The sequence below is a fragment of the Sprattus sprattus genome (genome assembly GCF_963457725.1).
Source record: "Sprattus sprattus genome assembly, chromosome: 14".
In the NCBI taxonomy this organism is placed as follows: Eukaryota; Metazoa; Chordata; class Actinopteri; order Clupeiformes; family Clupeidae; genus Sprattus; species Sprattus sprattus.
In genome coordinates, this window is record NC_137912.1 from 21,748,668 (window position 1) to 21,763,293 (window position 14,626).

Here is a 14,626-nt window from a genome sequence, read left to right on the forward strand (position 1 = left end):
GAGAAGGCATCTATACCCCGGTCGAGCGCGACTGTAAACACACCAGCTACTTGTTGAGTCGCTTGAACAATACTGGAGTTTGTAAAGGGGAAAAAAGTTGAGGAACTTTTAGCGGAACTGGATATGAACCTTGGACTTTTATGACAACTGTCTATTGCGGCGATATTTTTTTCTTAAATGTATGTGAAATCCAAACATCCACGTTTATTTATTGCATCGACTGATGCGCCTTAATAGTGATTTTGATAGTTGTTGTAAGTGTAAACAGGAGCAGTGAGTGACAGAGGTCGACGGATCGGACTGTAAATGTGTGTGTTTTATTAAATTCCAGGTGATCGAAGGTATATCGCCTATCGACGGACGCCTGTGGATTTAACGAAGCAGGAATTTTTGGGACAGATATTTTTTTCCTTCCTTGTGTCGTTTCGGCTCTCTCCAGTGTGTATGAACGTTTGCTAAAAAGCGATGGAAGTAAGCGCGGATCAGCCCCGCTGGATGAGCCATCATCACCCTGCGGTAATTAACGGGCAGCATCCCGACTCCCACCACCCGGGGCTCGGCCACGGTTATGTGGACCCGTCGCAGTATCCCCTCGCTGAAGATGTGGATGTACTGTTTAATATCGAAGGACAGCCCAACCATGTCTCGTCGTACTACGGAAACTCTATGCGGGCCGTGCAGAGGTACCCACCGCCACCACACAGTAAGTCCTACTTTAAGTTTCCACTTGTCTGACTTGTGTTTTTAATGTTATAGAGTCTAACACAGTAGTGTGCCTGTGTGTGTGTGTGTGTTCTTTAAATGTTCTGTTTTCAGTCGTAAATAGTTGCACAATTGTAGTCAATTCAGGTGTTGTCAAAAATCACCTTAGGACTGGTTGTGTTCAAAGCGACCTCCCAATAGTCACAACTGATTCGCTCAAATCAGAAATTCAGCTGAAAAGCGGCACCGTTTTGAAACTATTGCGTTCCACTTAACGTGCGGCTCACCTTTTGGTGGTGTAACCCGGGTTTCGTAACCTTCTAGTGTTGTTTAGTCTTTGTGTAAAACTACAAACAATTTCATGTCACTCTTAGAGAATGCGTTCACAATATTTCCATGTGGATTCATCTATGTTACGCACTGGGTGGCATTATAATACTCCTATTGCGAAAGCCATACATACAATACATTTAAATACTGCCCTGTGATTATCTGAATGTTTTTGATTAAATGTAGGCCTTCATGTTATAAATCCTCTCACTTAACGGACTTTCGGTAAGCTAGGCTGGCTTGACATACAACAGAATTAACAGAATACATATTTAATCTCTGCGCTGGAACTAATTTACGCAAAGCACCATTTTACAGCATCATTGTAACAAATGAAACATTCACTTATATTTGTATAGAGTTCGAAAAAGCTAATGCCGGTTTTAGTGAAATAACTTCCTCAATGATATAGTGATTCATGACCTTTTTTCTTTGTAGAGGCTTCCTAGTTTCATCACCTCAAAGCACTCGGTGTGTGTTCACTAAAATGACGTGAACCTAGGGGCGTAGGATAGGGGTTTTGGTCTTCATACGAGTCGACGATTCAACTGTCTGCTTAGTAAGCCGAGTGGACTTAATATTTGTCCTAGTTTTGGTGTAGTGCATGCCGTTGACACACATTGTGATTAAGCTGTTAGAGTCAGACAAGCAGTGTAGCATATTCTTGACAGATCGGCACTGTAAAAACCTGCAAAATAAGTTTCGGTACTTGTGGCTTCGCCCCGTTGTTTGTGAATAGAATCGAACGTTGACGTGACATTGTCTATTGAGTGTCCAAGAATCTGAAGACAGAGTTGACTACAACGCGAAGCACGCGTATAGAGATGTAAATGTTTCGTTGAGGGGCTTGAACAGTAACTGCACACGTTTACATATCCATGGTGTCTTCAAATGGAGAACAAGTTAGTCCGGCTCTGGTTTTCCTAAACGTCAAAGGCATAGTCGACATTCTGCTTACATGTGCTGAAGTAAAACTGTGTCAGGGTTGCAAACGCATGAAACTCGAAGGCCATAGATATGATCTGAGCTCAGTAACTTCTTAAATGAGAGTCGCACACGTAGGGCCTTGCCACGGCCTGTCATCACGTTGAAAATCATTAGCTGCACAGACAGCCCTGCACAGGCTTGCTGTAATAAGGCTTTCTCCTTCTTGCTTTGTGTTCACAGGTAGTCAGGTATGTCGCCCGTCCTTACTGCACGGTTCTCTGCCTTGGCTCGATGGCAGCAAAGGCATCGGGCCTCATCACAGCACTTCGCCGTGGAACTTGAGCCCTTTCCAGAAGACCTCGCTGCACCACGGCTCCCCCGGCGCCCTGCCTGTCTACCCCCCAGCCTCGTCCTCCTCCCTGTCTGGCGGCCACTCCAGTCCGCACCTCTTCACCTTTCCCCCGACTCCTCCCAAAGACGTGTCCCCGGACCCGGGCATGTCCACGCCGGGCTCCGGGTCGCGCCAGGAGGATAAAGAGTGCATTAAGTACCAGGTGTCCCTGGCCGAAAGCATGAAACTGGAGTCCCATAGTCGAAGCATGGCATCAATCGGAGCGGCCAATTCCGCCCACCACCACCCCATCGCCACTTACCCATCCTATGTGTCTGATTACGGCCCAGGCCTCTTCCCACCAAGTAGCCTCATAGGTGGGTCTACCTCTAGTTATGGTTCCAAAACGAGACCAAAAACAAGGTCATGTTCAGGTAGGCGTGCGCTTTATTACATATTTAATTTATCCTTAGCATGAGTTGTGTTGGAAAAAAAAAACCTCTAAAGGTTGATTTTGAATGATGAGAATTATTGTACATTGTGAAAGGGCAAACACCTCTGCCATCGACTCGTTCTCAGCACAAAGAACCTCCCATGTTGACCTACAATCACGGCAGTCAGGAAGGCCGAGGCCTCTGTCGACTTAAAACCACAATAAGGTCTGGTAGAAAAACTCACGCTGGCAGCTTTCATATCCAGTCACAACTAGGGCCTTGATAGCACGAAAAAGATAAAACAGACAATACGTAGTAATGTAACCTGTAGCCAATAATAATTAACAGCAGAAGCAGATAGGCTAATGACATTATAAATCAAAAAACAATAATGACCCAATGGAATATTTTATCACTCACATATATAAATCATGATTGCTCCAAATGTAACTAAGCAATTGGATGATGATTTTCCTGTTTACTGCTTTATTTCATATTAATTCGATAGACGTGCTGCTGTCCTCGATTTCTAGACAAATAATATCAGTCTTAAATCCCAGCTCTGGATGCACAGAGATTTGTTCAACTCTTGCTTTAGCGGAAGGACACAATACCATTTTAATTTTAAGAGCATTTGATCACATTATACTTAATGTTCTCGCGCTCTCCAAAGAGGAATTAAGTCCAGTAAATTATTAAACAGCCACAGATCTTTGCGGATGAGCACTCGATGCTCTAAGCCCGACTGAAATGGGGGTCCCTTTTTTTAAACAAAACTATTTTTCTCAGCGCGAGTTCTATCACTGGCGCTCAGTCCATGGCTGTCTCTCGCGCGTTTATATGTTTAAGCTAATCCAATTATTTTCAGACTGCTGCACGCGACAGTTGCATTGTTTATTCAGCGCTAGAACCACTGATAGAGTCCGGATGCGCCCCGGATCGCGAGGAATAACGAACGAGCTCGAGCCGTGGCAGGGTCACGGCCGTGGCGGAATGTTATCAAAACACTGTAATTATTTCAAAGGTCATTACGTCACCGCAGCCAAACCAGCCTATCTTTAATAAGATTACCGTCTGTGGCATTGTGCATCATATGCAAGCAAAAAAATAAACACTTTATAAAACACCATTGCGAATTTATGAATCTCTTATCAACAATAGAACGTTTTTTTTTGGGGGGGGGGGGGGGGACCTTCATTACTCATAACTCAACCTCAGCTTTCTTTTATGTCTGTCTGTTTTACTTTTGGATCTCTCTTTCTTTTTCTTTTCTTTCTTATAGTAGGTTATGAGGTAAACAAGGTTGCTCACGGGTGTACAATTTGAACAACTCTGTGCAACTTTACGGGCAGCCCACACGGGTCTAAATCTATTTGTCAAAGGTTTGGACGCGCAATCATCTTCCCCTCTTAAAAAGGCCCTTTGATTCCTCGCTCTGTACAGATGCGTCTGGCACATCAGAGCTGCCACGGGGGTGACGCATGTCTGTGTGAGGTCACAGAGGAAGTGCGGATGTGTGCAGACTCTGCGCCACGCTGAACGCCTCCTCAGCGCACTCTTTTTGCGTCGATACCGGGTTGCGTTGGATAATGAGGCCGTCCGGTTCTGCGTCTGAGTTTACCGGTGTCAGTCCACAGCAGCTCAAACCAGCCATTTCAAGCACCACGACACAGGAATAATTGTAAAATAATAATAATAAAATAAAACACCATAACCAAATCTAGGCCATATATTCTTCTTTTCAGATATTTGTATTTAAAATATCTGATAGAATTATAAGAAAAAATATATAGCGAAATATAGCATTTCTCTTCATGTCAAATGGGAGGTTCTTTGTTAAAAGAAAATAATATCAGTGTAAAAATGGTGTGATTCTGAAATGATGCATTGTTATTTTATGCTTTGAAATGGTGATATCTGTGGTAATGATCAAGAAATGATAACCAACAAGCATAGCATACAATCATTCTTATCGTGAATGATGAGCGTAATGGCACGTTGTAGGCGATAATCAGAGTGTAATCAAAAGCGGACAATTTATGCTTGATAATATTTGCCACTCTAGCTCACATATAGTATTATTGTTGTTATTATTATTGTTGTTGTTGTTATTATCGATGTGGTTTATGTTACTGTGTGATTTTTTTATTTTATAACAATGGCAGGAGAGGTAGGCCTAATAGTGGGATGAAGGATTTTGTATTTATAATAATTATGTCTTGACTGCCATACTGAATGCATAAGTATCGCAGATGTTATCTGTGAATTTAGTGTGAAGGTGTTTGACCCCTTGGAAAGGTGTGTATGAGTGTGTGTGTTTGTATGTGTGACAAGATACCTAAACAGCACCAGGTTTCTACAAGCGCCCGTGTGTTGTCTTTTGATTTCCAGAAGGTAGAGAGTGCGTTAACTGCGGAGCCACATCCACACCTCTGTGGCGACGGGACGGCACCGGGCACTATTTGTGTAACGCCTGCGGCCTGTATCACAAGATGAACGGGCAGAATAGGCCCCTGATCAAGCCCAAGAGGAGGCTGGTATGTGTACACTACCACACTGCATTGATGACGCTTCCGTCTCTCTGTCTTTCTCTACCCAGGAAGAAGTGTTAGCTGCAGGAAACTGACTCGCCAAGTGCAGGTCTCATTTCTTTTAGATACTGCAGTGACACATTATTATTATTATTATTATTACTAATATTATTATTATTGCAGCTGCCATTCATAACATATCTTTCTGTTTTATATTTTGCTATACTTTGCTTCCCCCTGTTTTTAATCACGGCTTTATGATGAATTTATGATCATGTTAAAAAATAAAAATAAAACATAAAATGGCTGACAAACATTACACATCGAAGCAAACGAAAAATATGATGCAATTCGTTACTGACATAATTGCAGAAATATTTTATTCTTAAAGATGTCAACATATACAGCGTCATTGTGAAATTGCCTTTTGCAGTTACACTTTGAAGTTAGCCTCGTGTCTGTAAAATGAAGTACATTCTTCCCTTGACGGTTGCGTGAGGTGCCCAGACCCTAGGAGGGAAACCCCCTTACACTAAAAGCCTAAAAGCCGAGAACGTGCATACTCTCTTCTCTCTCTATCTCTACCTCTCTCTCTGTCTCTCCCTCTCTCTCTCTCACACACACAGACACACACACACACACACACACACACACATTCACTCACATAGTGCGCCTTCTTAAACTGTAGAAAGGGGAAACTCTAGGCATGGAAACGGTCACTGCGTTGCTATTTTGGCAGGCGGTTTAACTCTACCTCTCTCGCACTCCCTCTCTCTCTTTTCTCTCTCTCTAATGTGAAAACCCGACTTCCCAGGAAAAAGCTGCCGGATATCTGACCGGCGCTGATAAGTCGTTTTTCACAACATAGCGCGCTTCCCTCAGCCTAAACATGAAGGCAGCGCGAGGGGAACCGAGGGAGCGCGCGCTAGTGTGGAGGGCACGCAGGAGTCACGACTAGAGATTGTTCTTTTCACAGTTCAGGGAATCACCTCAGTCCGCGCAGGCATAGTGAAGGGAGAGAATAGCAGGGGAGCGAGAGGGTAAAGATAGAAAGAGAATAAGAGATAGAGAGAAAGCGAGAAAATACTCCCAAAAATATTATTATTATGGAAATTTAGAAATGCTTACCGCTTCCTCTAAAATATATATAGATGTTTAATACGTTTATAAATCTATTTATATAAATGCATAACATATGGCAATATTCTTTAAACGCAAAAGTACACAACATCGACAATTATTTAAAGGCAATATGATGAGGAGCACGGGGCTATTTTGCCGTGTTCCCCAACTAGTGTTATTAGTTCTCTCACAAACGAGAAACTTTAGACCAGCTCAGAGAGAGGGAGAGAAATATCACCGCTTTCATTGTTTATGGTAGTGTGCCCTGGAGTCATCACGCCCATCGATTACTTCATAGATTATAACGTCAGGCACAGGCACACACACACACACACACACACACACACACACGCGCGCCTTTTACTCGGCCAATTGCTATTCTGTGGGTGTCTCCACTCTGCAGAAATAATAGGCTACCTATTTGTCGCACCTGTCAGTTCGTCAGACTAATCTCCACCGTTATCGCCATTTAATGCAGTTTTTATTACCGCGCTTTGAAATACACACTCCTCCCTTCCCCCATCTCACACTTTCATCTCATGTGTTTGCTTTGCCTATGCGTTGTGCTCATTTTCCTAATTGGGTTCTTATTTTTACTTTGTATGATAACATGAATATTAAGAAAATGTTTGACATTGGCAGTTGTTAAAAGGAACGGGTGTTGCACGTGTTGAATAAGACCAGCATTAGACCAGCATTGCTTAGATTGTCAGTGGTTTTACTGCTTGGGAATGGAGGAAGAGAGAGGGAAAGAGAGAGGGATAAAGAGAGGGATAGAGAGAGAGAGAGAGAGAGAGAGAGAGAGAGCGTTAGAGAGATGTTGCAAAGATATAAACCATTTCCGAAGCCATTAGAAACGTGAATGAAAACTGGGAGCGGGTTTAATTGAATAAACTGCCAGGTTGATATTTAAACACGCCTGCACTCTAAGTCTATACACTGTGGTACTGTTAGATCCACACTTAGACATTTTAACGGGTAAATTTCAGCAGGGCTAATGGTTGAGTTTTAAGCCCCCGCTTTCATGTGCATTTTCTAAATGTTTACGTTAGAGAGGGTATGGGCGCGCTAAACGCTATATATAGCGCCGCGTCAAAGCAGCTCTGTTATGGAATTTCTTTCTTGAGCTTCATTTTAAACTTCCAAGCCTGGGAGAAAGGGAGGGAGACAGGGCCAGAAAGGCGGGGTGGGATATAAACTGCCTGCATGATATTGTTCAGGAACATAACATAGTCAATAGGTGATGTGATGTGAATTGGTATGGCGAAGTAATTGACATCTTTCTTTCTCTCTTTCTTTCTCTCTCTCTGTCTATCCATCACTTCACAGTCCGCGGCCCGGCGAGCAGGGACCTCGTGCGCAAACTGTCAGACGACCACAACGACGCTGTGGCGGAGAAACGCCAATGGGGACCCCGTCTGCAATGCGTGCGGGCTCTACTACAAACTGCACAATGTAAGTTAAACAGCTGCCATATCTTATGGTGAGACATTTCCTTACTTATCTTAGCATGACCCTACCGCCTTTTATTTCGTCTGACATTTCTTTCTCATTCAAACATTTGTTTTAACAAAGAATATAATTACTACACAACCAGTTCTACATTTTACGCATCGGCACAAGTTATGCCCATTGGTCTGGTTAAAATTTCGATTAACCAGCTGCCTAAATTACTTTCACAAATGCCGCACTAGTTGTACTCGCAAATGAAAGGAAACTACCAGAGCTTCATCTTGCTTCTCAACAGATGACACCTGCCTTTGTATTCCGGCTTCCAAGAGACGCAGGCTATAGGCTACAGCTTCAACATTAAATTGCCTCATACATTTTTTGTATCGTAAAAATGTCTTATGGTTATTATTATTATTATTGTATAGTTTGGTACATCCCATATATGTTAAAGTATTTCCCCGCCTTAATCAGATCCTGCAATTCCGTATCATCGCCCTCGAGGCCACCCGTTCCGTGCAGCTCCCTGCCTTGTCACGCAAACGCTCGCACCCCGCTAAATGATTTTCCCATGTTGCTCTTGGCAGATTCCTGCACGTCTCCGGAGAAGCCGTTCTGACCCCGGTTATCAGAGAAAATAATAATATTTCCAAGTTCCATATTATCATTTGAACTGAACTGGACCAGGGGTAATTGCAAAATTAGTTTGTTTTGGTAAATTCTCCATTCTGTTGGGGCCTGCGCGCTTTGAAACGAATTCCACATTTTGCATGGCAAATTAGAACCGTTCCTCACTCTCCTTATACCAACCTTCACAGCTGTCTGTGGTAGCCCACGTGCATGCAACGTCCACGCGATCAAATCAAGTTAGGACAAAATGTATGATTGGCCTACTAAAACAGATGCTTGCTTATTTTCAGACATACATCACACACACACACACACACCCGCAAGTGTGTTTTTTTAATATATAACCCGTAAATGCAGTGTACTCAGGTCACCATGTATCAGGGCTAGGGTGTGACAGGAGAGGTTGTGGTCTATGTGTAGTGGTTTTATGCAGTGCATGCAGAAAATGAAGTGTGTGTGTGTGTGTGTGTCTCTTTCTATGATGGTCAATAAAGGTGGGGGGCTGTGAAGGTGAGACTTCCTCACCACATCAAGCAGTGCAGGTTGAGGAGGTTTGGTCAATGTGTGTGTGTGAGTGTGTGTGTGCAAGGGTGAAACACAGACCTTGTTTCATTCATTCTGTGTTAGAACCCACATGATGGGAGGAAGGGACCCCCCTCCCCCCAACACACACACACACACACACACACACACACACACACACATACACATAAATACATACACGCATGCGACCACACATATACACACGCACACAAACACAAAGACACACACACACACAGGCATCACATACGCACACACACACACACGCACACACACACACACACACACACACACACACACACACGCACGCACACACACACACGCACAGGAACAAACATACTCTCACAGTGCATTCGAAGGAAAAGAGCTAGACTGCAGGTATGACAGAGTGTTAAGGAGTAGGCAGACAGTCTTCAATCATAATGTAGAACGCAAGCAAGAGACATAAGTGGGTGGGTGAGAGAGAGCAAGAGAGGGAGAGAGAGTGAGAGAGGGAGAGAGAGAGAGAGTGTGTGAGAGAAGGAGGGATGAGGACAGAGGTATGGAGTGGTTGAGGCAGGCTGAGAAGGTAGAGAGAGAATGTGAGAGAGAGAAGGAGGGATGAGGACAGAGGTATGGAGTGGTTGAGGCAGGCTGAGAAGAGGGGAGAGAGAATGTGTGAGAGAGAAGGAGGGATGAGGACAGAGGTATGGAGTGGTTGAGGGAGGCTGTTGGCGGGTGGTGGCGGTTGAGTGCCCGTGCCTGGATGGCCGCTTGGCAGGCCAGGGTTTGGGGTTTCTCTCCTTGGCAGGCCTGCTAGTGGACGCTGCCCAGCTAAGGGGAATCAGCCTCTAAACCCAGCCCGGTGCTGATACGACCTGACACACTACACACAGCCCTCTGACTGAGACACACACACACACACACACACACACACATACACACACACACACACACACACACACACACACACACACACACACACACACACACACACACACACACACACACACACACACACACACACACACACAGGAGACATTCAAGAGCTACAAGCATAATACAAGTATACAATACAATTGCAAATAAACGAAACACACACACACACTCACACAATTACAACCAGACACACACACAGACATAGTCAGAACCCGACAAACACACAGACACACACACACACAGCCTCCTTCAGCAGTCCCTGTGTGAAATTCAAAACCTCGTTCTGCGACTCCCTGTCTTTCCCCTTCTCTGGGGTCTCTACTAAAATGTGAAAATTGCGGCGATTTTCAGGCCGATTGGCGGCTGTACATATGTGCGTTTCACGTCGTGACTCCATTACGTCAACAGCCTGCATCTCATGCTTCATCGAGTTTTAAAGCCATCCTCTGAAACACACTTACGCTGTTAATTTTCTCTTAAGAACCTTACCTTCAACTCATTGAGCATTTTACTTTGTCACGTAAGCATCAACGCTAACACTCACTAACCTTCCTCCCTCCCTCTTTCCCCCCCTCTCTGTTTCCTTCTCTCTTGCTATTGGCTCCCTCTCTGTCAATCACAGATTAACCGGCCACTCACAATGAAGAAGGAGGGCATCCAGACCAGGAACAGGAAGATGTCGAGCAAGTCCAAGAAGAGTAAAAAATCGCACGACAGCATGGACGACTTCTCCAAGTCGCTGATGGAGAAGAGCAGCTCTTTCAGTCCAGCCGCACTCTCACGCCACATGTCCTCCTTCCCGCCCTTCTCCCACTCCGGTCACATGCTCAGCACCCCCACCCCCATGCACCCGCACCCATCGTCCTTCGCCCCTCACCACCCCTCCAGTATGGTTAGCGCCATGGGCTAGACGACAAGAGTGCCACACGCACCACCACCACCCCCACCCCCCCCACCCCCCACGCCCCGACCCCAAAGCATCCACACACACCTCCTCTGGCGCCCCACACAGGCCTGCGCCGCCCACCCTCCTCCCAAACACCCGACTCGAAAGGAAGAAGCTTCCGGAAGCAGCAGCCCCCCGGCGCATCAGACAGTGAGACAGCGAACCTCCCACCACTGGTTTCCAGAGGGGACTCCTTTTTGAGAAAAAAAACAAACAAAAAAAACTACCTTCTGTGACCTCTTGGACTTTGAACTCCTTCTTCAGCGTCTTTTGAGAAGAATGAACGAATGCACGAAAATGAAAGAAAGAAAGGACTTAAAGAAAGACAGACTTAAGGACGAGTCCACACCACGACACCTCTTTCGCTCACCAATCTTACTTTCCTGCCTGCCTTGTTTGACACAGATCTGACCGTATGGGCTGAACTTGCAGAAACACACACGGCCTGGACCGAGACACACACACACACACACACACACACAAACATGCAGACAGCTACGAATGGTCTGCATCAATCCCTGCAGGATCACTTGGGTGGGGAAAAAAGACGTAATGGTTGAGAAGAAGAAGAAGAAGAGAGACAGAAAGAGAAAGAAAGAGAGAGAGGGAGAAACGAAAAGACTATTACTTGGTTACGTGCCCCCCCTCTTTCTTTAACCCCCTCCCCAAACATTTTGACGTGACTGTCCCCCCCCCCCCCCCCCCTCCCCATGGCCTGGAAGCCTCACTCTCTGTACAGAAGCCATTTTCCCATCAAGGAACCGATGATCTGACCTCGATTCATTAGAAACGGACTCCGATATGATGCCCCCCTTACCTCCATACACACACACGCACACACACACACACACACACACACACACACACACACACACACACTCACACTTATGCACACACACACCCATACACACTTGTGTCCCTGCGCTAGGGATCCCTTACCCCTTTACCCGTGCTGTGAAAAGACATGAGGAAATGAACTTTGAATATATTTGTACAAATTGTATGAAATACATCACATTTAATGAAGACTTTTTAATTAAAAGTGGAAAAAAACATTGCGAAATATGCCCAAGGGCAGCTAACGATAAGGGTACATGTTAACGAGAGAGAGAGAGAGAGAGGACCGGCGTGAGTAGAGACAGACAGAGAAGGATAAAGAAAGAGAGAGATCGAGGGGAGAGAGAGAGAGCAGGAAAAGACAGACTAAATGAATGAACAATTTAAGATGGCTATGTCTTTTCTGTTGGCTGCATTAAGCTTGCGGAGCGGTATACTTACCAACTGCAAGCGGCTGTTTAGGATGTGATATATAAGTCTCGGCCAATTGGTTTGTGTTCACATACTCAATGCTCCTCACACACACACACACAAATTCTCACACACAAATTCTCACATACACATTTAGCTCTCACACATACACACGCACGCACACGCACACGCACACGCACACGCACACGCACACGCACACGCACACACACACACACACACACACACACACCTGCTCAGCTGAGAGACCTTCTTCTGCCCCCCTCCCCCAGGTTATATGCATTGTGAAATAAGTCTCCGTATTTGTTATTTGTATGTATAATTCAGAGTACCAAAAAACACGAAAGAAACAAAGATGTAGAATTATTTCTCTATGTAATGCAGAATGAATGGGTGTACAAATTTAATAATCACTAGTGTAAAAAAAAGACTGCTTTTTTGTTTCGTAATTTTTTTCCCTCTCTCTTTGAAAATAATAAACTAGTTTAATCTGTTGACATCGATTCAGTGCTTGTGAAACAGTTATTATCTTCTTCTCATGGCTCAAATATACTCTGTGTATAAAGGAATGTGGTCGCTAGTGTGAAAAGTACATGTGTATATGTATGTGTGTGCGAGTGTGCCTACAAGCGAGACAAATGTGAGAAGCCATGTTTGTGGGTATTCGTTGTGGGGGTGCATGTGTTTGCTTGTGTGTGTGTGTGAGTGTGAGTGAGTGTGTGTGTGTATGTGTGTGTGTTTTTTAGGCTTTCAGCATTCTTTCTAAACACACGTGTTTGCCACTGTCAAACAGGAAAGCCAGAAATAAACCCAGACTTGGTGTGAGAGAGAGGAGCTTCATCTCAAACCGGTCTCTTGCTCCCCGACCCCTGAGCCCCCCCCCCGCCCCTCTCATCTAACCCACCTCTAAAACAGTACACACTACCTAGTGAGCAGGTTGCCAATTGGAACAGAGAACCGGGAAAGCCTAGGGGCACCAGGCTGAGGATGTAATGGCCTGAGACTGGTCTGTGCTTTCTGAACTCTTGTGGTTGCGGCGGACACACACACACACACACACACACACACACACACACATACACACACACACACACACACACACACACACACACACACACACACACACACACACAGTCTTTGATCAGCACTGGTAAGTGATTGCTGAGAGAGGCGAGACTATTTGGGGCCTTTCTACAGGGCTGTTAAATTCACTTCAGTTGTTCTTTATGGCTCGTGACTGCACACACATGCGCAACATACACAAAAAGACACACACACACACACACTTCATAGTATGCACACAGACGCACACGCACGCACGTAAGCAAACACACACACACACACACCGTAGTACGAAAGTTAATCACAGATCCCCATGGAAACCTGACAACAAATAATCATGTCATTGTGTGCTGACCTGACGTAAACTACACATGGCCGGGACTAAAAGTTGTTTTGCAAAAATAAAAAGGAAATTGATTTAGTGCAAAACACACACAGACACACCCTTAAATACTTCAGATACTCTTCAAATACTTTTTCGCTGCAAAAAATATCTCGGCTTCATCCAGCTCAAACTCTTGAGATGTGGAATAGCATGAATATGTGGCACCCCTGACTCAGCCCAGGTACACACAAGACCACAACACACAGAGACACACACAAGACACACACAGAAGAAGGAAAGACGAGCGACTCCAGGACACACGGAGGCTTCGCTCTCTGCATCCTTCGCTGTGTGTTCTCCGAGGCCGTGTTTTAGTCGCCGGCCAGTGTTACCCAGCCTGTTTAACTATAGCCAGGGGAGGAGGGAGCGAGGGAGAGAAGCGGAGGAGAAAGTAGAGAGAGAGAGAGAGAGAGAAAGAGGGCCTCTTTCAGCGTAGCGCGTGTGTCCCTGTGCTGCATTTGCATTGACTGCGAGCGAGTGAGCCTGTGAGGCTGTTGGACTTGTTTTTTTTCCCACCCCTTCACTCGTTCTTTTTTTCTTGTGACTTCGATGGGCATAGAAAGAGGAAACGCTACTCAGGTTTCAACCACAGATCAGACCACAACGTGACCAACGGTCGGCAACCCTGCCTACTCTCCAAGCCCCCCCCCCCCCCCCCCCCCCACACACACACCTCTCAGCTTCAAATCATCCCAGTGATAGACAGGACGGTAGTGAGGTCAGACAGGGCACTCCAGGCCACTACAGGAGGAGATACACTCTGACTTTTAAAATCCTTCATTTCAAACACTAAAAAGAAAACTCTAAAAAAAGGAGAGAGTAAAAGAAAGAAAAATAAAGACATTAATTTGTGTGTCTTTCCTCTGAAGGATCTTATGTGGTGGTGTGGAGCAGGCCAACCAAGTATCTCTCTTTCCTTCGCTCTTCCTCCCATACTCTCTATCCCTCTTCCTTTTCTCTTTCTCCCATTCTCTCTATCCCTTTTTTCTTTCTCTCATTCTCTCTATCCCTCTTTCCTTCTCTCTTTCTCTCATTTTCTCTATCCCCTTTTTC

At 45.1% G+C, this 14,626-nt stretch overlaps 1 protein-coding gene across 1 annotated transcript; it reads left to right on the forward strand.

The window, feature by feature from the left end:
* Nucleotides 1–439: 439 nt before the first annotated feature.
* On the forward strand, nt 440–10,824 carry gata3 (GATA binding protein 3; the record flags this gene model as incomplete). Its single annotated transcript, XM_080851550.1, has 5 exons — nt 440–703; nt 2,200–2,724; nt 5,116–5,261; nt 7,707–7,832; nt 10,537–10,824. Exons 1-5 carry the CDS (start codon nt 466–468, stop codon nt 10,822–10,824), a joined length of 1,323 nt encoding a protein of 440 aa, XP_080707676.1. The 5' UTR covers nt 440–465.
* Between the last annotated feature and the right edge of the window lie 3,802 nt (nt 10,825–14,626).